At 58.0% G+C, this 19,821-nt stretch overlaps 1 protein-coding gene and 3 long non-coding RNA genes across 9 annotated transcripts in view; 1 reads left to right on the top strand and 3 right to left on the bottom strand.

The window, feature by feature from the left end:
* The window catches only part of LOC121028371 (uncharacterized), a 7,750-nt gene extending 2,925 nt beyond the window's left edge, over positions 1 to 4,825 (bottom strand). The window contains exon 1 of the long non-coding RNA XR_005789197.1: positions 4,723 to 4,825. This is a non-coding gene — a long non-coding RNA (uncharacterized LOC121028371). The remainder of the gene's footprint in view (positions 1 to 4,722) is intronic.
* The window catches only part of FLNC (filamin C), a 27,299-nt gene extending 11,451 nt beyond the window's left edge, over positions 1 to 15,848 (top strand). For 2 of the 6 annotated variants that reach the window (XM_040472010.1, XM_040472009.1), the window contains 35 exons: positions 360 to 503; positions 723 to 846; positions 982 to 1,142; positions 1,349 to 1,439; positions 1,529 to 1,698; positions 1,919 to 2,036; positions 2,126 to 2,388; positions 2,780 to 3,377; positions 4,036 to 4,209; positions 4,317 to 4,479; positions 4,760 to 4,920; positions 5,590 to 5,757; positions 5,837 to 5,960; positions 6,414 to 6,570; positions 6,646 to 6,835; positions 7,021 to 7,044; positions 7,167 to 7,414; positions 7,861 to 7,941; positions 8,243 to 8,342; positions 8,592 to 8,732; positions 9,002 to 9,130; positions 9,223 to 9,396; positions 10,024 to 10,185; positions 10,299 to 10,502; positions 10,921 to 11,073; positions 11,158 to 11,280; positions 11,394 to 11,636; positions 11,828 to 12,097; positions 12,198 to 12,335; positions 12,563 to 12,678; positions 13,254 to 13,386; positions 13,481 to 13,657; positions 13,808 to 14,026; positions 14,629 to 14,838; positions 14,963 to 15,848. In XM_040472010.1, coding sequence (XP_040327944.1) covers positions 360 to 503; positions 723 to 846; positions 982 to 1,142; positions 1,349 to 1,439; positions 1,529 to 1,698; positions 1,919 to 2,036; positions 2,126 to 2,388; positions 2,780 to 3,377; positions 4,036 to 4,209; positions 4,317 to 4,479; positions 4,760 to 4,920; positions 5,590 to 5,757; positions 5,837 to 5,960; positions 6,414 to 6,570; positions 6,646 to 6,835; positions 7,021 to 7,044; positions 7,167 to 7,414; positions 7,861 to 7,941; positions 8,243 to 8,342; positions 8,592 to 8,732; positions 9,002 to 9,130; positions 9,223 to 9,396; positions 10,024 to 10,185; positions 10,299 to 10,502; positions 10,921 to 11,073; positions 11,158 to 11,280; positions 11,394 to 11,636; positions 11,828 to 12,097; positions 12,198 to 12,335; positions 12,563 to 12,678; positions 13,254 to 13,386; positions 13,481 to 13,657; positions 13,808 to 14,026; positions 14,629 to 14,838; positions 14,963 to 15,150 — 6,039 coding nt within the window. In that variant the 3' untranslated portion in view covers positions 15,151 to 15,848. The remainder of the gene's footprint in view (positions 1 to 359; positions 504 to 722; positions 847 to 981; positions 1,143 to 1,348; positions 1,440 to 1,528; positions 1,699 to 1,918; positions 2,037 to 2,125; positions 2,389 to 2,779; positions 3,378 to 4,035; positions 4,210 to 4,316; positions 4,480 to 4,759; positions 4,921 to 5,589; positions 5,758 to 5,836; positions 5,961 to 6,413; positions 6,571 to 6,645; positions 6,836 to 7,020; positions 7,045 to 7,166; positions 7,415 to 7,860; positions 7,942 to 8,242; positions 8,343 to 8,591; positions 8,733 to 9,001; positions 9,131 to 9,222; positions 9,397 to 10,023; positions 10,186 to 10,298; positions 10,503 to 10,920; positions 11,074 to 11,157; positions 11,281 to 11,393; positions 11,637 to 11,827; positions 12,098 to 12,197; positions 12,336 to 12,562; positions 12,679 to 13,253; positions 13,387 to 13,480; positions 13,658 to 13,807; positions 14,027 to 14,628; positions 14,839 to 14,962) is intronic. The other 4 variants (XM_040472011.1, XM_040472013.1, XM_040472012.1 and 1 more) reach the window with 3 other exon arrangements.
* On the bottom strand, positions 5,322 to 6,671 carry LOC121028370 (uncharacterized). The gene is made up of 2 exons (XR_005789196.1): positions 6,558 to 6,671; positions 5,322 to 5,628 (listed from the first exon to the last, which is right to left on the bottom strand). It is a non-coding gene; the product is annotated as an uncharacterized LOC121028370 (long non-coding RNA).
* On the bottom strand, positions 12,673 to 19,821 carry LOC121028369 (uncharacterized). Its single transcript, XR_005789195.1, has 3 exons — positions 19,657 to 19,821; positions 14,147 to 14,315; positions 12,673 to 12,984 (listed from the first exon to the last, which is right to left on the bottom strand). It is a non-coding gene; the product is annotated as an uncharacterized LOC121028369 (long non-coding RNA).

Raw genomic sequence — 19,821 nt, 5'->3', positions numbered from 1 at the left:
ACATTGACTTCCCAAGTCCGTTTCTCATGCTGCTGTCCGCTAATCCCTAGAAGTTAATGAATGTACTCTTGGGTTCAAGAGGATGATTTTCCTTTAACATGTTCACTATTCAATTTTAGAAACATTGATTTAACCCAGCCTTTTCCCAGCTAACACATTGCAGATGCCTGGGCTGGGAGGCTGGGCCACATAAATGGCTCCCAGGGCGTGCTCCCCGCCACCATAGCACGTGGCGCTGGGCTCTTCTGGCCTGAGGTCTGAGGCAGTAGGTGAGGAGGGCTGCCTGAGGCCAGCAGAGGGCGTCAGTGCTCTGAGGAGGCCGGAGTGTTCTTAAGACTCTCGTTTGGTTACCCCCCCAGGATGCTGATGGCTGCCCTGTCAACATCATGGTCATCCCCAATGGCGACGGCACCTTCCGCTGCTCCTACGTGCCCACCAAGCCCATTAAACACACCATCATCATCTCCTGGGGAGGCGTCAATGTGCCCAAGAGCCCCTTCCGGGTGTGTCCTCCTGTCCTGCCCCCCTGCCGCCTGGGGTCCCAGAGGGAGGGTGGAGCCCCATACAGGAGATGTTGGTCGTCCCTGGGCCCTTGTCTCCACTCCCCACCTCAAAACCCACACAGAGGCTGAGGCTGGTCCTGCTGAGGCCGGGGCGGGTAGTGATGGGGTGTGGGGCCTATGGGAGGGGCCCTGGGCTGAGCATCAACCTCCTCCCGACAGGTGAACGTGGGAGAAGGCAGTCACCCCGAGCGGGTGAAGGTGTATGGCCCAGGCGTGGAGAAGACGGGCCTCAAGGCCAACGAGCCTACTTATTTCACCGTGGACTGCAGCGAGGCTGGGCAAGGTGTGCCTGGCTGTGGTCAGGGGAGTGGGCGGGGCCTGGGTAGGTGGGGCTTGCACTCTGGCCAGATCCTGCTTCTAGCTAAGTGGGGGCGGCCGTTGAGAACCCACTCATGGCCCTGTGCCTGCCTCCCCTCAGGTGACGTGAGTATCGGCATCAAGTGTGCTCCCGGAGTGGTGGGCCCTGCAGAAGCTGACATCGACTTTGACATCATCAAGAACGACAATGACACCTTCACAGTCAAGTACACCCCCCCAGGGGCCGGCCGCTACACCATTATGGTGCTGTTTGCCAACCAGGTACCCTACCCTTGGCTTCTGGCCGTCACTGGTGGCCTGCAGCCTCCAAGCCTAAGCCGCAGCTTCATATCCTGTCCTTTGGGGACAGTTGCACAGCCATCGACAGAGCACTTTCTGTGTGTGGGTGGTGGGCCTCAGAAGGAACAAAGGGGCTGTTTCAGAAGCCACCTTTGCCTACCCTGACCAGATCTTTTTTTTCCACCCAGGAGATCCCTGCCAGCCCCTTCCACATTAAGGTGGACCCATCCCACGATGCCAGCAAAGTCAAAGCTGAGGGCCCTGGGCTGAACCGCACGGGTAGGCGTTTGGGCGGGGGCTGGGCTGGGCCGGGATCGATGCTAGGTGTCCACCAGGCCCTCACCGCTGTCTTGGGGTGGGCTCCCCAGGTGTGGAAGTCGGGAAACCCACTCACTTCACGGTGCTGACCAAGGGAGCCGGCAAGGCCAAGCTGGACGTGCACTTTGCCGGGGCTGCCAAGGGTGAGGCCGTTCGGGACTTTGAAATCATCGACAACCATGACTACTCCTACACCGTCAAGTACACCGCCGTCCAGCAGGTGTGTCCCGCTTCCTCCCCACCCCACCCATCCTGGTTGATGAGGGTCCTGCATCTCCTTCCGCCGGTCTCCTAGGACCACTTCTGGGTCGTCTTGGCCCTTTCCTGGCACCTATCCTCTCTGGCTGTGCCACTCTGAGCCCGAGGTCCACATCGGCCAAGGGCATATTGCCAGGCCGTGTCTAAGCCACCCAGTTCTAACCTCTTCTTGTACCCGATAGGGCAACATGGCAGTGACGGTGACCTACGGTGGGGACCCTGTCCCCAAGAGCCCCTTTGTGGTGAATGTGGCACCCCCACTGGACCTCAGCAAAGTCAAAGTTCAAGGCCTGAACAGCAGTAAGTGGGGCAGGAGCCGCCCTGGAAGGGAGAAGTGCTGTGGGGTGGGCCGGAGTCTCTGCTCACTGTGCCCCTTGACCTCTCTGCAGAGGTGGCTGTGGGGCAAGAACAGGCCTTCTCTGTGAACACACGTGGGGCTGGTGGTCAAGGGCAGCTGGATGTGCGGATGACTTCACCCTCCCGTCGCCCCATCCCTTGCAAGCTGGAGCCTGGGGGCGGAGCTGAAACCCAGGCCGTGCGCTACATGCCCCCTGAGGAGGGACCCTACAAGGTGGACATCACCTACGACGGTCACCCAGTGCCCGGTAGCCCCTTTGCTGTGGAGGGTGTCCTGCCCCCTGATCCCTCCAAGGTAAGTAAGGAGATAGGAGTTGAAGGGAGCTGGGATTTGAGGGTTTATAGGGAAAATGAATAAGTCACGGAGGCAAGAGGGCCGGTGTACCTGGAATGACTACAGCCCTGGGTCCAAGGCCACGGTGATCCCTCCATCTCAGGACCTGCCTTTGAAACAGCCTAGTTATGAAGAGTGTGGCCTTTGATCACACCGGGCTTGGGCTCCAGCTTCACTAACCGAGACAAACTCTTTAATCTGTCAGCCTCCATTCCCTCATCTAGAATTGTTGTAAGGACTCAGCCTGTCATAGCTGCTACAGTTAAAGGTGCTTAGCTGGGTGGGGAGCCATGAAGACCAGGCACGGGAGAGGCCGGATGTAAGGAGACTATATACCTGCTCCTCTCCCTAGGTTTGTGCTTATGGGCCTGGTCTCAAGGGCGGCCTGGTAGGCACCCCGGCACCGTTCTCCATTGACACCAAGGGGGCTGGCACGGGCGGCCTGGGGCTGACTGTGGAGGGCCCCTGTGAGGCCAAGATTGAGTGCCAGGACAACGGTGATGGCTCATGTGCTGTCAGCTACCTGCCCACGGAGCCCGGCGAGTACACCATCAACATCTTGTTTGCCGAAGCCCACATCCCTGGCTCACCCTTCAAGGCCACCATCCGGCCCGTGTTCGACCCGAGCAAGGTGCGGGCCAGTGGGCCGGGCCTGGAGCGTGGCAAGGCTGGCGAGGCGGCCACCTTCACAGTGGACTGCTCGGAGGCTGGCGAGGCTGAGCTGACCATCGAGATCCTGTCGGACGCCGGTGTCAAGGCCGAGGTGCTGATCCACAACAATGCCGACGGCACCTACCACATCACCTACAGCCCCGCCTTTCCTGGCACCTACACAATTACCATCAAGTATGGCGGGCACCCTGTCCCCAAATTCCCTACCCGCGTCCACGTGCAGCCTGCTGTCGACACCAGTGGAGTCAAGGTCTCAGGGCCCGGGGTGGAGCCTCACGGTGAGTGAGAGAGGCGGAGCTGGTCAGGGAGCCCTGGACATCAGTGGGAGGGAGCAGGGCTGAGGGCTCAGGGAGGGCCAAGGCAGAGGTAAAAGGAGGGCCCTTAAGACTCAGGTACCCCAAAGAAGGAGCCAAGGGCCAGAGGCTGGGCATGGAGCTTTGCCTCTGCTCATGTGGCAAAACTCTCTGCCTATGTGCGTCTTTCCGGGGAGATCCCAGCTTTCAGATCAGGTGCCTGATCTGAGAAAGCTAAGGACCCCAGTGTAGAGAATAGAGTGGGAAAGCTTTGGGTAGAAGGTCAGGAGATAGTTCAGCCCAGTTCAGTGAGTGCGAGTGGCCACCTGTTGGAGGCCAGCCCCTGGCGAGGCATGACAGTGGAAGGTCAAGGGAGACAGAAGACCCAGACCCACCCTTGAAGGGCCCACAGCCTGGTGGGGTGCCTGACATGAACAGAATATCACACGGTGGTGATGGGAGCGAAGCAGGGGCCTGGAGCACACGGTGGGGGGGGGGGGGGGGGCGGGCCAGAGGGTGGCTGGGCTCAGGCTGGGAAGTAGCGGATAAGAGCAAGAGCCTGAAAGCTGGGGAGGGTGGAGGCATGAGCGACTATGTGAGGCTGCCCTTGACTCACACGGAGTACTCCTTTCCTGGGACCCAGGTGTCCTGCGTGAGGTGACCACTGAGTTCACTGTGGATGCAAGATCCCTAACAGCCACAGGTGGGAACCACGTGACAGCTCGTGTGCTCAACCCCTCGGGTGCTAAGACGGACACCTATGTGACAGACAACGGGGACGGCACCTACCGAGTGCAGTACACAGCCTATGAAGAGGGTGAGGACCTGGGCCGAGCAGGGACGGTGGGGAACCGATGACTCTCAGTGCGGATGGGGTGCTAGGGGCTGTGCACACCCTGATCGCCCTGTGTGGCTGGCTTCCAGGCGTGCATCTGGTGGAGGTCCTGTATGATGACGTAGCTGTGCCCAAGAGCCCCTTCCGAGTGGGCGTGACCGAGGGCTGTGACCCCACCCGCGTGAGGGCCTTTGGGCCTGGCCTGGAGAGCGGCTTGGTCAACAAGGCCAACCACTTCACTGTGGAGACCAGGTATCCTCCCCCTTTCCTAATCTGGACACCGATGCTGTAGCCACCCTGATCCCAGCTACTCACCCTTCTCCCTTGTCCTTCCGGTGTGCGCCTCATCCCACCCCTTCTCCAGGGTGACCCAGGAGCCTACCTCCCCTGGTGTTTCAAGATCAGCCCCTTTGTCCCTCCTCAGCTGGGGACCTGGCAGCCTGCCTTCTGTCCTCCACCCACCCCCTTCAGTGGCTCTTCCCTCTCCCTACTCACCGATCCTAGCAGAGCTGAGAAGGGTGTTGCCTTGCAGGGGAGCTGGCACCGGAGGCCTCGGCCTAGCCATCGAGGGCCCCTCAGAAGCCAAGATGTCCTGCAAGGACAACAAAGATGGTAGCTGTACCGTGGAGTACATCCCTTTCACCGCTGGAGACTACGACGTCAACATCACCTTTGGGGGGCGGCCCATCCCAGGTGTGCAGAGAGAGTGGGTGGCGGGGGAGGGTTGTACAGGGAAGGCATCAGTGACAACGTGTGGCTGCTGAGGCTGTGGCCAAGAGGCAGGGCAGTGATCGTTGCTGATGGGACAACCCTTCGGTTCATTCCCACGGGCCCAGGGCTGGCGTCCCGGCCCTTTGCCTGGAGCGCCAGACCTCACGGGTTCAGTCACTCAGGCACAGTCCAGGCCACTCTCGCCGGCAGAGGAGAGCCTCTCTCTCGTGCCTTCTCACGCTGTCCGCAAAGAACAGGGCTGAGCTGCTTGGGCAGGTCGTGTCTCCTGTTATTGCAGAGCTTAGGCATGCTGAAACTGGACATTTTTTTTTCCACCGTAACTTTTCTAACTTCATGGTCAAAAGTGCATTTTATTTTTAAAATAATCCATTTTTAGCATTTTATTAATTTAAGAAGGTCTTCTTCCAGGCCTGTGGCCCAGCACATAATAAGGTTTGCCCCACCTTAGTCTGCAGCCAAGTTTATTTGTCCCCGTTTATGAGCAAGTTCCTAAGCATTTGTACATGTTGGTCTGGCCTCTCTGAGGGTATTTCAGAGGCAGGGAAGGCAGGGAAGACCTCTCCCCTGCCTCCTTGGCGTCAGAGACCTTTCTAGGCAGGTGGGTAGGGGCTGATGTCCTTCTCCTTGCAGGGAGCCCGTTCCGGGTGCCGGTGAAGGATGTGGTGGACCCTGGGAAGGTGAAGTGCTCAGGGCCGGGGCTGGGGGCCGGTGTCAGGGCCCGGGTACCCCAGACCTTCACGGTGGACTGCAGCCAAGCCGGCCGGGCCCCACTGCAAGTGGCCGTGCTGGGCCCCACAGGTACCGAATGTCTGGGGCAGGGTGGAAGGAGGCGGGGCGGGGCACCAGGAGGCTTTGCTGACCCTCCCCCCTTGCTCAGGTGTAGCCGAGCCTGTAGAGGTGCGTGACAAGGGAGATGGCACCCACACCGTCCACTACACCCCAGCCACCGATGGGCCCTACACGGTAGCCGTCAAGTATGCCGACCAGGAGGTACCACGCAGGTGAGAAGCACTCTTGGGCTCCCATGCTGTGGCTGAGCGCTGGGGCGCTCCCACTGGGGCCACACCTGCCGGCCACTGGCAGGGCCCTGGGGGTGCCCCCCCCCCACCGTTTTGGCCTCATCCGGTCTCCAGCTCAGCCACCCCCGCTGCTCTTCCTTGGGGCTCCCTGCCTGTCACCACACAGGCAGCACAGCCCCAGGGGCTCTCCTTGGGCCGGGCTTTCCCACCACGTAGCTACAAAATGAGTGCCTTGGGAGAAGGCGGCCTCCTGCACCCTCTTCTTTAAACCGACCACAGCATCTTCACTGGGAATGCAGGAATTCTTAGGGTCTGTCACGGGTACCCTCGGGTAATCCTCCCACAAAACTCAGGATGTGGTCTGCCCCCTCCTCCCCGCCCCAGAGTCCTCCCCCCAGACCCCCGGCCAACTGTCCATCCTTTCTGTCCCTCAAGCCCTTTCAAGATCAAGGTGCTTCCTGCCCATGATGCCAGCAAGGTGCGGGCCAGCGGCCCCGGCCTCAACGCCTCTGGCATCCCTGCCAGCCTGCCCGTGGAGTTCACCATCGATGCCCGGGATGCCGGTGAAGGTTTGCTCACCGTCCAGATCCTGGTGAGTCCATGTGTAGTACACTTCCCCGGTCAGGGTTTGGGTACAGGCAGGCCCTGACCTCTGCCTCTCCCCCAGGACCCGGAGGGAAAGCCCAAGAAAGCCAACATCCGAGACAACGGGGATGGCACGTACACTGTGTCCTACCTGCCAGACATGAGTGGCCGGTACACCATCACCATCAAGTATGGCGGTGACGAGATCCCCTACTCGCCCTTCCGCATCCATGCCCTGCCCACTGGGGATGCCAGCAAGTGTCTTGTCACAGGTAGGCACCCACCCCATGTCCTCTGCCCCTGCTCACCATCGAGCACCCCTCATTGCTCTTCCAGGTCCCTAGCCCAGTCCCCAGGGGACTGCTGGTCAGAGAGCCCACCTCTCCCACCTCCCCTGCCCCCACCCCCCCACCCCCTCTCACCAGCTACGTGGCCTCACACTCTTCTCTGTTTCCAGTGTCCATTGGAGGCCATGGCCTGGGTGAGTGCCCTTTTTCTTCTCTTCTCACTGTGGGCTGAGGTGGCAGGGGCAGCTGGGAATGGAGAGGGACTGAGCACAGCCCCCAGAGACCTTCAACCTGGCTTGGCTCTTCTGGGTGGCAGGTGCCTGCTTGGGACCCCGCATCCAGATCGGGGAGGAGACAGTGATCACGGTGGACGCCAAGGCGGCAGGCAAGGGGAAGGTGACGTGCACGGTATCCACTCCGGATGGGGCGGAGCTCGACGTGGATGTGGTTGAGAACCATGATGGTACCTTTGACATCTACTATACAGCGCCCGAGCCGGGCAAGTACGTCATCACCATCCGCTTTGGAGGCGAGCACATCCCCAACAGCCCCTTCCACGTGCTGGTAAGTTCCAAGGCCCTGGACACTGGCTGGGGAGATGGGCCCTCTTAGCAGCGGCAAGGAATCACGAACCTGTCCGCACACCTGATAGATTCTGGGCCCAGAGTGTTCCAGAGTCAAGCCATTGATTTCCCACAGCCTCCCAACTTGGGAGTTGAGCACAGCCCGTTTTCTGGCCCCTCCAGTGGTCGGTCGGCTCTCTCTGGAGGCACTTGCCATGTTCTTCTCTGATCCTCAGGCCCACTGTCCCTATACATACCCCCAAGGTGGCCCTGCAGGACGATGAAGCCCTCTAGAGGGCAAAGCACTCAAATTATTCATACTGCCTCATGGGCAGGCTGAGATTTCAGATCTCTGGGCCATTCTCTGAGTCCGCTCTCACTCACTCGAGCTGGCATGAACTGGCCTACCGGGTAACAAGCCGTGCTCTCCCGTGCCTTGTCTCCCAGGCGTGTGACCCCATGCCCCACGTGGAGGAGCCTCCCGATGTGCTGCAGCCGCACCGGCCCGGCCCCTACCCCACACACTGGGTACTGCCGCCTCCCACACATCACCCTCCTCCTGCTCCTTCATTTCTTCCTTCTGATCCTCAGTGGCCAGGGTTGGGGCATGGTCTGGGGGCCATCTTGGGGAGCAGGCGGGAGTCAGGCTGGGCAGACACATCCCTGAGCTGAGCACGGCACCTCTTCTCTTGCAGCTGACACACCTCTCCTGCCACTCTGGTTTCACCATTAACCATCTTGTTCTTTCCTATCTCTGACTTCAATTGTGACTCAGGCCAAGCTCCCCAGGCCTTCCCCAGCCAATGACTGTTCCTCTCCCCTGCCCCAGGCCACAGAGGAGCCAGTGGTGCCTGTAGAGCCAATGGAGTCCATGCTTAGGCCCTTCAACCTGGTCATCCCCTTCACCGTGCAGAAAGGGGAACTCACAGGTACTGTCCGGGGGCCCCAAGGCAGGAGAGCTCAGAGTGGGCACTTCTTCCAGGCCAGAGGGGGGAAGTGAGCTACCCAGGGTTACACAGCAAGTTGGGCAGGGCTGCAATTCAGACTTGAGCCTTCTGTGTCCCAGTTCGGGCTTCATCTCACTGCTCCAGGCTACCTCATGGTGCCTGGGACAGCAGGGAAAGGGTGGGCTGTGGTAGGATAAACAGGGTCCCCTACATAAATGTGTTCCCTGGCAGGGGAGGTACGGATGCCCTCTGGGAAAACAGCCCGGCCCAACATCACCGACAATAAGGATGGAACCATCACGGTGAGGTATGCACCCACCGAGAAAGGCCTGCACCAGATGGGGATCAAGTATGACGGCAACCACATCCCTGGTAAGTTGGGGCCAGGCTGAGAGGAACCCACAGTGACTTCATTCTTGCCTGCCTTCTTTTGACAAATATTCACTGTGCACCTGCTGTGTGCAGACACAGCACACACCCCCAGGCCCTGGGGAGGCTGGTGTCTCAGTGGGAGGCAGGCTTCCATCAGACAGACCCCCACAGCAGACAGGGAAGCCATAGGAAGGCACTTGGGACCGTGCTGGGCTCAAGCAGTTCCCGTCTTCACTACTGACCCAGTCCCCTTTCTCTGTTTCTTTCAGGAAGCCCCCTGCAGTTTTATGTGGATGCCATCAATAGCCGCCATGTGAGTGCTTATGGGCCAGGCCTGAGCCATGGCATGGTCAACAAGCCGGCCACCTTCACCATTGTCACCAAGGATGCTGGGGAAGGTGAGGGGAGCTGTAGGCAGAGGGCTGGAGTAGGAGGCCAGATGCAGGGATGAGGGCAGGACCTCTGATCTCAGCCCCACCTCCCCCTACAGGGGGCCTGTCCCTGGCTGTGGAGGGCCCATCCAAGGCAGAGATCACCTGCAAGGACAACAAGGATGGCACCTGCACCGTATCCTACTTACCCACAGCGCCTGGAGACTACAGCATCATCGTGCGCTTTGATGACAAGCACATCCCAGGAAGCCCCTTCACGGCCAAGATCACAGGTGAGGTGGAAGTAGGCACCCAGGCCTCCAGTATACGCCCCCAGCACACAATGGATGTGCAAGACCAGTGTGTTCAAGTAATCAAGGGTTGTTAGTGTAGGGGCCCCTCTGGGTGGAAGAGGGCATTTTTGTACAAATATCAGGAACATTCCATTCCCTGTAGCAGGTGAGAAATATCCACCCCTCAGGCTTTGAAATACATCATCTCAGTGTTTGGAGTAACTCTTAATGAAGTTAGGATACTGATAAACCTCCTTGATAGATTGGTAGGCCCAGAGAGGCTAAGCAACTTGATCAGAGCCACATAGCAAGTAAGGGATCCGTGCCGACTGGTCTAGTGTTTTGGTTCCATGAAACTGTGTGACTTGTGATTAAAATACACAGATTAGGGATTTATCCCATTTGGGCCGGAGGCATCCACAAGGCAGCTGGGGTAGGGGGCCCGTCTGGAAGCTTTGGCAGCTAACACGTGAATGAAGACCAGGCTCTCTTGGGCCTTCGGCCTCTCTGCCCCTTGGGTGGGCAGGTCTGTGGAGTCCAGCGGGGTCTGCCAGGAAGTCTCCTGAGCCCCATGAGAACACGCTACCTGGAGTCCTAACCGCCTGACATGTCAAACTCCCCCACCAGGCGATGACTCGATGAGGACATCACAGCTCAATGTGGGCACCTCCACGGATGTGTCACTGAAGATCACGGAGAGTGACCTGAGCCTGCTGACTGCCAGCATCCGCGCCCCCTCAGGCAACGAGGAGCCCTGCCTATTGAAGCGCCTGCCCAACAGGCACATTGGTGAGTGTGGGGCTGTGGGGAGGGGCCTCAGGAAGAGGAAGACCTGAAAGGAGCTGGGAAGGGGTGCTCTGCCAGGCCTTGGGCACCATGCCTGACCACCCCCCTTTCCACAGGCATCTCCTTCACCCCGAAGGAGGTTGGGGAGCACGTGGTAAGCGTGCGCAAAAGTGGCAAGCATGTCACCAACAGCCCCTTCAAGATCCTGGTGGGGCCATCTGAGATCGGAGATGCCAGCAAGGTGCGGGTCTGGGGCAAGGGCCTGTCCGAGGGACACACCTTCCAGGTGGCGGAGTTCATCGTGGACACTCGCAACGCAGGTGCTTCTCGCCCCAGAAACCCCTTGTTTTGGCTGGTGCTTCCAACAAGGACTTGAACTTTCCTGCCCAGCAGCCCTTAGTCATCGCCTCCTCCCTGGACTTCCCATTCTGGGGTCCATTTGAGGGAAAGCACATGTTCCAGGTCATTTCTCTTAAATGTTAAGAGAAAGTTCAGCTCTCTTAAGTTTCTGACTGTCCCTCACTCACTGGAACCCAAGAGGCCCACCTGGGGGAATTTTCCATACTGCCCATCCCGGACTGTCTGGTTCAGTGTCTGGCTTACCCCTCCTCCCACAGAGCCAGCTTTCATTGGTGGTTATACATGCTGGGTGCCTGGTCCAGACAGAGCCTGTAGTGGGGGGGCGGGAAGAGCAGGGTGGCAGGGCCTGAGGGACACGTGTCCTTTGCTTCCTGCCAGGTTACGGGGGCCTGGGGTTGAGTATTGAAGGCCCTAGCAAGGTGGACATCAACTGTGAGGACATGGAAGATGGCACATGCAAAGTCACCTACTGCCCCACTGAGCCTGGCACCTACATCATCAACATCAAATTTGCTGACAAGCACGTGCCTGGTAAGCTTTGGGCCACAGCTGGGCAGGGAAAGGCCGGGAGGCCGGTGTCTGAGCCATCCGCTCCCCCCGCCTCTCCCCCTCCAGGAAGCCCGTTCACTGTGAAGGTTACCGGTGAGGGTCGCATGAAGGAAAGCATCACGCGGCGGAGACAGGCACCTTCCATTGCCACCATTGGCAGCACCTGTGACCTCAATCTCAAGATCCCAGGTAGGAGCCAGGAAGAGCCTGGCAGGGCTCGGGGGAGGGCAGCGGGCCCAGAGCCTACCCCACGGGGCCCCGTCCTTCCGGCACACTCACCTCCACTGCTCCGTGCCCCACAGGGAACTGGTTCCAGATGGTGTCTGCCCAGGAGCGCCTGACGCGCACCTTCACACGCAGCAGCCACACATACACCCGCACAGAACGCACGGAGATCAGCAAGACGCGCGGCGGAGAGACCAAGCGTGAGGTGCGGGTAGAGGAGTCCACCCAGGTTGGTGGAGACCCCTTCCCCGCGGTCTTCGGGGACTTCTTGGGCCGGGAGCGCCTGGGCTCCTTTGGCAGCATCACCCGGCAGCAGGAGGGTAAGCAGGGCCGTGCTGGGCCAGGGTCCTCACAGGGAGGCTGGGCCTTCTGTCCCCTGGGACAGGATGGGGAGGGCACGGGCAACTGGCCAGGGTGTTCTGGGAAGGGGAGGGGTCTTACTGAGGGAGGGAGGGAAGGTCCAAGGCTGGGGGCAGCCCCAGAGTCAGCCTAACCATCCCACCTCCTGCAGGGGAGGCCAGTTCCCAGGACATGACTGCACAGGTGACCAGCCCATCGGGCAAGATGGAAGCCGCAGAGATTGTCGAGGGAGAAGACAGCGCGTACAGTGTGCGTTTTGTGCCCCAGGAAATGGGGCCCCATACAGTCACCGTCAAGTACCGCGGCCAGCATGTACCTGGCAGTCCCTTTCAGTTCACTGTGGGGCCGCTGGGTGAAGGTGGTGCCCACAAAGTGCGGGCTGGAGGCACAGGACTGGAGCGAGGTGTGGCCGGTGTGCCAGGTGAGGGGCAGGTGTCCAGGAGAGGGGGTGGGGGCAGGGCAGCTGGCAGGATGGGCAATCGTGCTAAAGAACTGCCTCTGCCCTGCTTCCCTGTCCCCAGCTGAATTCAGCATTTGGACCCGAGAAGCTGGTGCTGGAGGCCTGTCTATTGCCGTGGAGGGTCCCAGCAAGGCGGAGATTTCATTTGAGGACCGAAAAGATGGCTCCTGTGGGGTCTCCTATGTTGTCCAGGAACCAGGTGGGTGTCCATGATGGAGGTGGGAGCTGGGCCTGCCTGACCTTCCAGACTGGGTTTCTGCTCGCTGACCAGAGCAGAGAGATGGGCTACAGAACTCCCGCTTCACCTGGGCCCCTGCTCCTTCTCTACCCCATCTTCCTCCACCCCACACCCCTGGGAGTGCGAGTCTGTCTCCAGACCTGAGCCCTGGCCCAAGGAGCCTGTCCTGATCAGCCTTCTCTTCCCAGGTGACTATGAGGTCTCCATCAAGTTCAATGATGAACACATACCAGATAGCCCTTTTGTGGTACCTGTGGCCTCCCTCTCAGATGATGCTCGCCGCCTCACTGTCACCAGCCTCCAGGTATCTGCTATGGGGTGGGGCCCCTCTGCCATCCTGAGAGATAGGCAGGAGGTGAAGGCAGGTCCATGTGTCCAGGGCTTAGTAGTGACCTTGGAAGAGACAGTCAGGCAGATGTCTCTCCCTCTTTCCCAGTATCCGTATAGCAGGGGGCGCCATGCCTCACCCCAGGATCATCTTCTCACACTCCCACCCCCATTGGCCTCCTTGTGCTTCTTCAAGTCCTCCCCAGTGACTCACCTCCTCCAGGGAGCCTCCCCAGGGCAGTCTAGGCCACACCCTTCCTCCTCTGGGCCTCTGGGCACTGACCTGCTTTATAGTGTTTGAATCTTAACTCTTTAGTCAGGACAGGATACATCATGTCATCCTCCACTGTGCCCAGCACAGCCAAGTGGGCCCACCTCCTAGCAGATGCCAAGGCCATAGGCCCAGCCCCTGCCTCCCCCTCCCCTCCCAAGGGAGCCTTGGTGAGAGCCTCCCTGAGCCGGGCCAGGCTGGGGTTGGGATCAGTGTCAGGCTGCAGACAGCAGTGCTCCAGACCCTCCCAGGATTCTGAGCACTGGCTGTGGCCTCTGCAGGAAACAGGGCTCAAGGTGAACCAGCCGGCGTCCTTTGCGGTGCAGCTGAATGGTGCTCGGGGTGTGATTGATGCAAGGGTGCACACGCCCTCGGGTGCGGTGGAGGAGTGCTACGTCTCTGAGCTGGACAGCGGTGAGCTGACCCTGGCCTTGCCCACCCATGCCAGGCCCTTCTGGGACGGGGAGGGGAAGAACAAAGGCTCACTCACCAACCCTCCGCCCCACAGACAAGCACACCATCCGCTTCATCCCCCACGAGAACGGCGTCCACTCTATTGATGTCAAGTTCAACGGTGCCCACATCCCTGGCAGTCCCTTCAAGATCCGCGTTGGGGAACAGAGCCAGGCTGGGGACCCAGGCTTGGTGTCAGCTTATGGTCCTGGACTTGAGGGAGGCACTACTGGTGAGTGCCTGGGGCTAGGGAGGAGGGTCCGATATTGGGGCACTCAGCTTCTGGTCCTGTACTGCCCTGTCCCAGAGGGCTGAGTCATTGCAGAGGTCTGTTCTCGGAGCCTAGGGCCCAACCTACCACCTTGCTACCTCTGGTCCCTAGGCGTGTCATCAGAGTTCATTGTCAACACCCTGAATGCGGGCTCAGGGGCCTTGTCTGTCACCATCGATGGCCCCTCCAAGGTGCAGCTGGACTGTCGGGAGTGTCCTGAGGGCCATGTTGTCACTTACACTCCCATGGCTCCTGGCAACTACCTCATTGCCATCAAGTACGGTGGCCCCCAGCACATCGTGGGCAGCCCCTTCAAGGCCAAAGTCACAGGTGAGTGCCCGGGGTGGGGGACATCCCTCCAGCCCAGCCTGCAGCCCAACCCAGCTTGGATGACTCCAGCAGCCATTCATATTCAGTCATAGTCTGACCTAATATCCACGGACAACTTACCAGGAATAAAGTGGGCTTGACCTTGCACAGCACACCATTCTGTGGAACCACGGAGAATCATTTTTGAAAATCAAGTCCTTCTTCTTTACTGTTGTCTGTCACGTGATTGATTTTTCCCTGCAGTGGCTCCCAAGCTTTAGCTTAACTTTCTTCGTATGTTTCTGGTTTCCTAAAACACAAAGCTCAGTAAACATTTAGCAAGCTTTACTTTTGGAAGCAGTGTGAAGGATCAGTTGGATATATGTTCCTTTTTAAAGCAAGACTCTTAACCCTGGGACTTGAGTTCCCAGACCGTGCCAGGGCTGGAGCCATCAGAGGCCCAGGGTCTCAGGATGTGTGCACAGCCGGGCTCACTAGGAATTCTGGGTGCCGCAGCGGGGAAGGGATGTGGCCCACAGGGCTGTTGGTGCTGGCTGAGGGCCTGCTGCCTCAGGAAGGCAGGCCTCTGACCCAGCTTGTGTTTACCCCACACTGTCCCTCAGGTCCCCGGCTGTCTGGAGGCCACAGCCTTCATGAAACATCCACAGTTCTGGTGGAGACCGTGACCAAATCCTCCTCAAGCCGTGGCTCCAGCTACAGCTCCATCCCCAAGTTCTCCTCGGATGCCAGCAAGGTGGTGACACGGGGCCCTGGGCTGTCCCAGGCCTTTGTGGGCCAGAAGAACTCCTTCACCGTGGACTGCAGCAAAGCAGGCATGCCAAGGGAGGAGAGGGTGGTTTCCTAGAGCGGGCAAGTGCACAAGAACATGGCAGGTGGGGGGCACCACGGGGCTGTGGGCCCCTGGTGTGAGCCAGCCCCTTCCGTCTCCCCCTCCAGGCACCAACATGATGATGGTGGGCGTGCATGGGCCCAAGACCCCCTGTGAGGAGGTGTACGTGAAGCACATGGGGAACCGGGTCTACAATGTCACCTACACCGTCAAGGAGAAAGGGGACTACATCCTCATTGTCAAGTGGGGCGACGAAAGTGTTCCCGGAAGCCCCTTCAAAGTCAACGTGCCCTGAATCCCTGAAGTGCCTCCCCCAGCCTCAGCCCCCACCTCCGGCCAATGCACTCACACACACACACACATACACACGTACCACACCTAGATGCACACGCACAGAATCAGATACCACAAACACCTGCCCTGGGGTGTGAAGTGAACGGCCTAGCCTCCCCACCCTGCCATGCCCCCAGGGGTTGGAGGGCTTTGTCTGTCTCAGGGCAGTGTTCCTCCCGTGAATGTGACACGAAGGTGGGCTGGGAGAGGGCTGAGGCCAGTGGGGAAGCATGTGTTTGGGGGTGTCTGCGTGTGTGAGAGAGGGCGCCCTCAAACCGCACTGCCGGCCAGACCACCTTGCTGCTAAGGACTGTGTCTGGCCCCTCTGGTGGCCACGACCCCAGAGTGTTAAGGACTTGGAAAAGAAAGCACAATCGGAGGAGAAAACAGACCCAGAACCAGCAGCAGCGCTGGCACGTGGCCTGGCCCACAGCGATTTATATCTGCCCCAGCCAGGCTTCCTGGAGGACTGCTTTCTTTCTCCCTCTCTCTTTTTTTTTTTTTTTTTTTTTTACGGTTGCACAGCTCTGCCCCATGGGGGGCCTTTTTTACACACTGCGAGGCCCAGCTTTCTGGGGAGACTTTTGCACATGTTCATGCGGCTCTGCTGGGAGTCGCGTAAGTGGAAAACTCCAAATAAAGTTTGGCCTGTCGCAGAGGCTTGGCTGTTCTTGTGCATGTGCTTTCTATGGGTGGCCACCATGTATTTGGTAAGGCCTGGGATCTTGGTGAAATACCTGAAAGAACCAAGGACTGGTTCTCAGACTCCTAGAGAGCTGGTGGGTGGGAGAGGGAGGTGAACACTGTGTTCTGGAAGACTGCCCTGTGACTACTGGCAGGCTTCCCTTTAGCCTGACCTCCGACTCTCAACAAATTAGGTCCTTAAAACAGCACAGACTCCAACAGGAATGTTCCTCACCCAGCAGGCAGGCAGAATCCCACGCAAACCCTGGAACGTTTAATCCAGCTAAGTCCAGGGTCAGATCTGGACCTGCTCTGGCCCCACCAGCAGTTCGGACCTTGCTCAGGACCCCAACCTAAACCAGCCCCTAACTAGTCACCCTAGCCTGATCTCTTTCCTTACCTTCCTGGCCCACAAACCTCTGAACTCATCTCCTAGGCCCACCACCTCTTCAGTTAGCTCCCCTGGCCTCTTAACTAGTCTCCCTGGTCCACCAGCTTATCTGTTCTCCCCCACCTGCAAACCTCTGAACTAGTCTCCCTGGCCCTCGGGCCACTGACAAGTCTTGAGGGCCCTTGCCTCTTCCCTTAGCCTCCTCTCTGACCCACCAGCCTCTTCTCATAGCCTCCCCAGCCACCAGCTTCTTACCTGGTCTCCCAGGCCCACAGCCTCCTCCCTTAGCCTCCTTAGTTCACAAGCCTCCTCCCTTAGCCCCCCTGGCCCACCAGCCTCTTAGTCTCCCTAACTGCCAGCCCCCTCACAAGTACCTTATTTGTAACTAGCCTTCTTGGCCCATCAGCATAGTCACTATTCTCCCTGGCCTACCAGCATCTTCACTAGCCTCCCTGGCCTGCAAACCTCTGAACTAGTCTCCGTGACCCATCAGCCTCTTAACCAGTCTCCATGGCCCACTGGCCTCTTCACTAGTATCTGTCCTACCAGCTCTTAGACTAGACTTTTTGGCCCATCAGCATCTAAACTAGTCTGTCTATCCCACCAGCCTCTTCACTTACCCACCAGGCTCTTCTCTTGGCTTCCCTGGCTACCACCTCTGAACTAGCCTTCTGGGCTCAACAGCCCCTTCCCTTAGACTCTCTGCTCTGCCAGCCTCTAAACTTAACTTCCCTGATTCACTGGCCTCTTAACTGGCCCCCCAGGTCCACCAGATTCTTCACTTGTCTCCATGGCCAAGCAATCTGTTCATTTACCCTCCCTGGCCCACCAGCCCCTTAACTAGTCTCCCTGTTCCACCAGTGCTTAAGTAGTTTCCCTGGCCCATTAGCCTTTTACTAGCTTCCCTGGCCTAAAAGTCACTTCACTTGGCCTCTCTGGTCACCAACCTCTGAACTAGTCTGGCCCTACAGCCTTGTCACTCAGCCTTCCTGGCCCACTAATCTCCCTGGACCACTAGCCTCTTAACTAGTCTCACTGGCCTGCCAGCCCCTCCCCTTAGCCATCCCGGCCCACCCTGCACACTGCAGCCTGAGAGGCTCACATTATAGGAATCTGCCCCTCTCTGGCTTGAGGCCAGTCCACAGCTCCCTCCTGTTCCAGGGTAACATCTACTCTTCTACCAAGGCCTTGGTAGAAGATTCACACACCAGCTTCCCCAACCCGTTCACGCAAGAAGTCCTGAGTCAGTGTGCCCTCTCCCCACCATACCCTCCGCTTCAAACTCTCACAGCTTCTAGCTTCCTGGGCACCCATGAGGCAGTCTGGGCCAGTGCCTGGCAACACCCTTGCCTCTCCACTCTCCTCATCTTCCTGGCCCCTCTCTGCCCCTCCTGGATTTGCCCCCCAGCTCCCAAACCATCTCAGGGGGACATCTATGCCTGTGTTATCACACTGATCTGTGACCTTGTGTCTACAGACCCTCTTCCCCACGAGCCTGGGCTCCCTGACCCTGGAAGGTCTAATACAGACAGATGTGACAAATGAGTAACTCAGTAGCTAGAGCAGAGCAAAGAAGCATTTCACTCAATTGATCCCTCACCTCTAGACCTGTCCTGGACATTTCAGCACACAGTGGTGGCCCAGCTCGAACTACCCTCCTCGCCTCTCTACTCGGTAGCCTATGTGCCTCCTTGCTCCTTTTCAAGTTTCTTCTTTCCTTTCCTCCTCCTTGCTCTGAATCCTGCCCCCTTAAGGCCCCTCCAGGGCCTCTTTATTTTTTTAAATTTCTTTCTTTCGAGAGAGCAAGTGAACGAGCATGCAGGAGGGGCAGAGAGAAAGGGGGAGAGAGAGAGAGAATCCTAAGCAGGCTCCGCACCACCAGTGCAGAGCCTGACATGGGGCTCTAACCCACGAACCGCTAGACCATGACTTGAGTGAGACACTTAACTGGCTGAGCCACCCAGGTGCCCCACCAGGGCCTCTCTTTATTGTATGTCTGACCTCCTCCCCGTGATATTTTTTTCACCCTCCCCTCCATCCTGCAGGGAGCTCCTTGAGAACAGAAATCATACTTTATCTTGCGTCCTCAGCCTCTTCAGGGCCACATGTGATAAACGCTGGTTGAATGATAAATGTACCCAGCTCCTCACTTCACCTGTTATAACCACTAAAGGCAGGATCCATTCTCTTAAGTACCCTGCCATCTGTGACCATTGTGGGCCAGTTCTGTGCCAGGCACTAAATCGGGTGGTTCTGCACCCACCCTTCCTCATTCTCTGCCCTCCCTCCCCACTAACTCCAGATGTGAGCACTTTCCCAGATGGCCTGCTGGCCTCCTCAGCATCAGCTGCCTTCCACCTGTGTGTCTACAGACATCCAGCTGCTCTTCCCCAACCACAGTGTGGCCCTGGGTGCTGAACATTTAAGGGCTCTATCTCACTTAATCCCAACAGCCCTATCAGGTGGGCATAATATTATCTGAAGAACTCAAGGCCTTGAAAATTTTGCTGATAAACCCAAAAATCATGCCTCTAAATAGTGGGGCCAAGATTCAAACCAGGTGTGCCCAAATCCCAAGCCAATCATACAAATAACCACTAGATGAGACCATCTGGAGGTTTCAAGCACTCTAAACTCACAAACCACATGCTGAACACCAGGATGCCTGTTTGTTAAAATGGAGGAGGAAAGCTGGACCTTTCTCTTTCAGTCTGTATTTCACAGAGCTTACTCTCTCAGGAATGTTACTGCCATCCACCCAGTTGCAATGGCCAGAAAGCCAGGGGTCACCTGGGTCTCTCACTCCCCAAACACATCCAATCTGAAAACCAGTTTTGCCCATTCTGTCTCTAAATAAGTATCTCTTGACTCCATCTCCACATTCCCATTATCACAGCCTGAGTTCTGGCCACCATTATCTCTTACCACAGTGATATCCTCCTGCAGTCTTGCCTCTGCACACAACACCGGGACAGCACTAGCTCTAGAACACCTGCCTCAGGACACCATTTTCCAGTGGCTTCAGGATAATTTGTCCTCAGGATAACTTCCAGATTCTTTAACTCTTCTTGAGGGCACTCGTGCTCTCTAGTCACTAAGCCTTTGCATATGCTGTTCCTCTTACCTAGAACACTCTCTTGTCCTTATTTCTATCCCCTGCATCCTTCTGGCGACCTTCTTTGAGCACCCTTCCCCCACCCCTCTGTGGGTTAGTTACACCTTCAGTGGATGCTTCCGTGTACTTCTCATATTTTAGCATTAACCAACCGCTTTGTAACTGCCTGTTCACCTGAAACCCTACCTCCCTAGTCAGTGTCACCATTAACTTGTTCAATCTTTTATCTAAGCAAATATGTACTGGTCGTTAACTGTGTGCCATAGTTAAAGACTTACGTGCACGGTTCAGGCTCGGACCTTACCCTCGAGAACAGAAACTACGTGTTTTCTTCTGAGGTCTCAGGGTCTAACAGCGCTAGGTTCAACAGGTTTACTGAACGAGCGATGGAACGCGCCTGCGTGAGTCCGTGGTGCCGCACGTCCTTCTGGGACTCGTAGTCC

Source organism: Herpailurus yagouaroundi, unplaced genomic scaffold (assembly GCF_014898765.1).
Source record: "Herpailurus yagouaroundi ecotype Mexico unplaced genomic scaffold, PumYag 100, whole genome shotgun sequence".
Lineage (NCBI taxonomy): Eukaryota > Metazoa > Chordata > Mammalia > Carnivora > Felidae > Herpailurus > Herpailurus yagouaroundi.
This window is presented reverse-complemented; position numbering and strand designations above follow the sequence as displayed.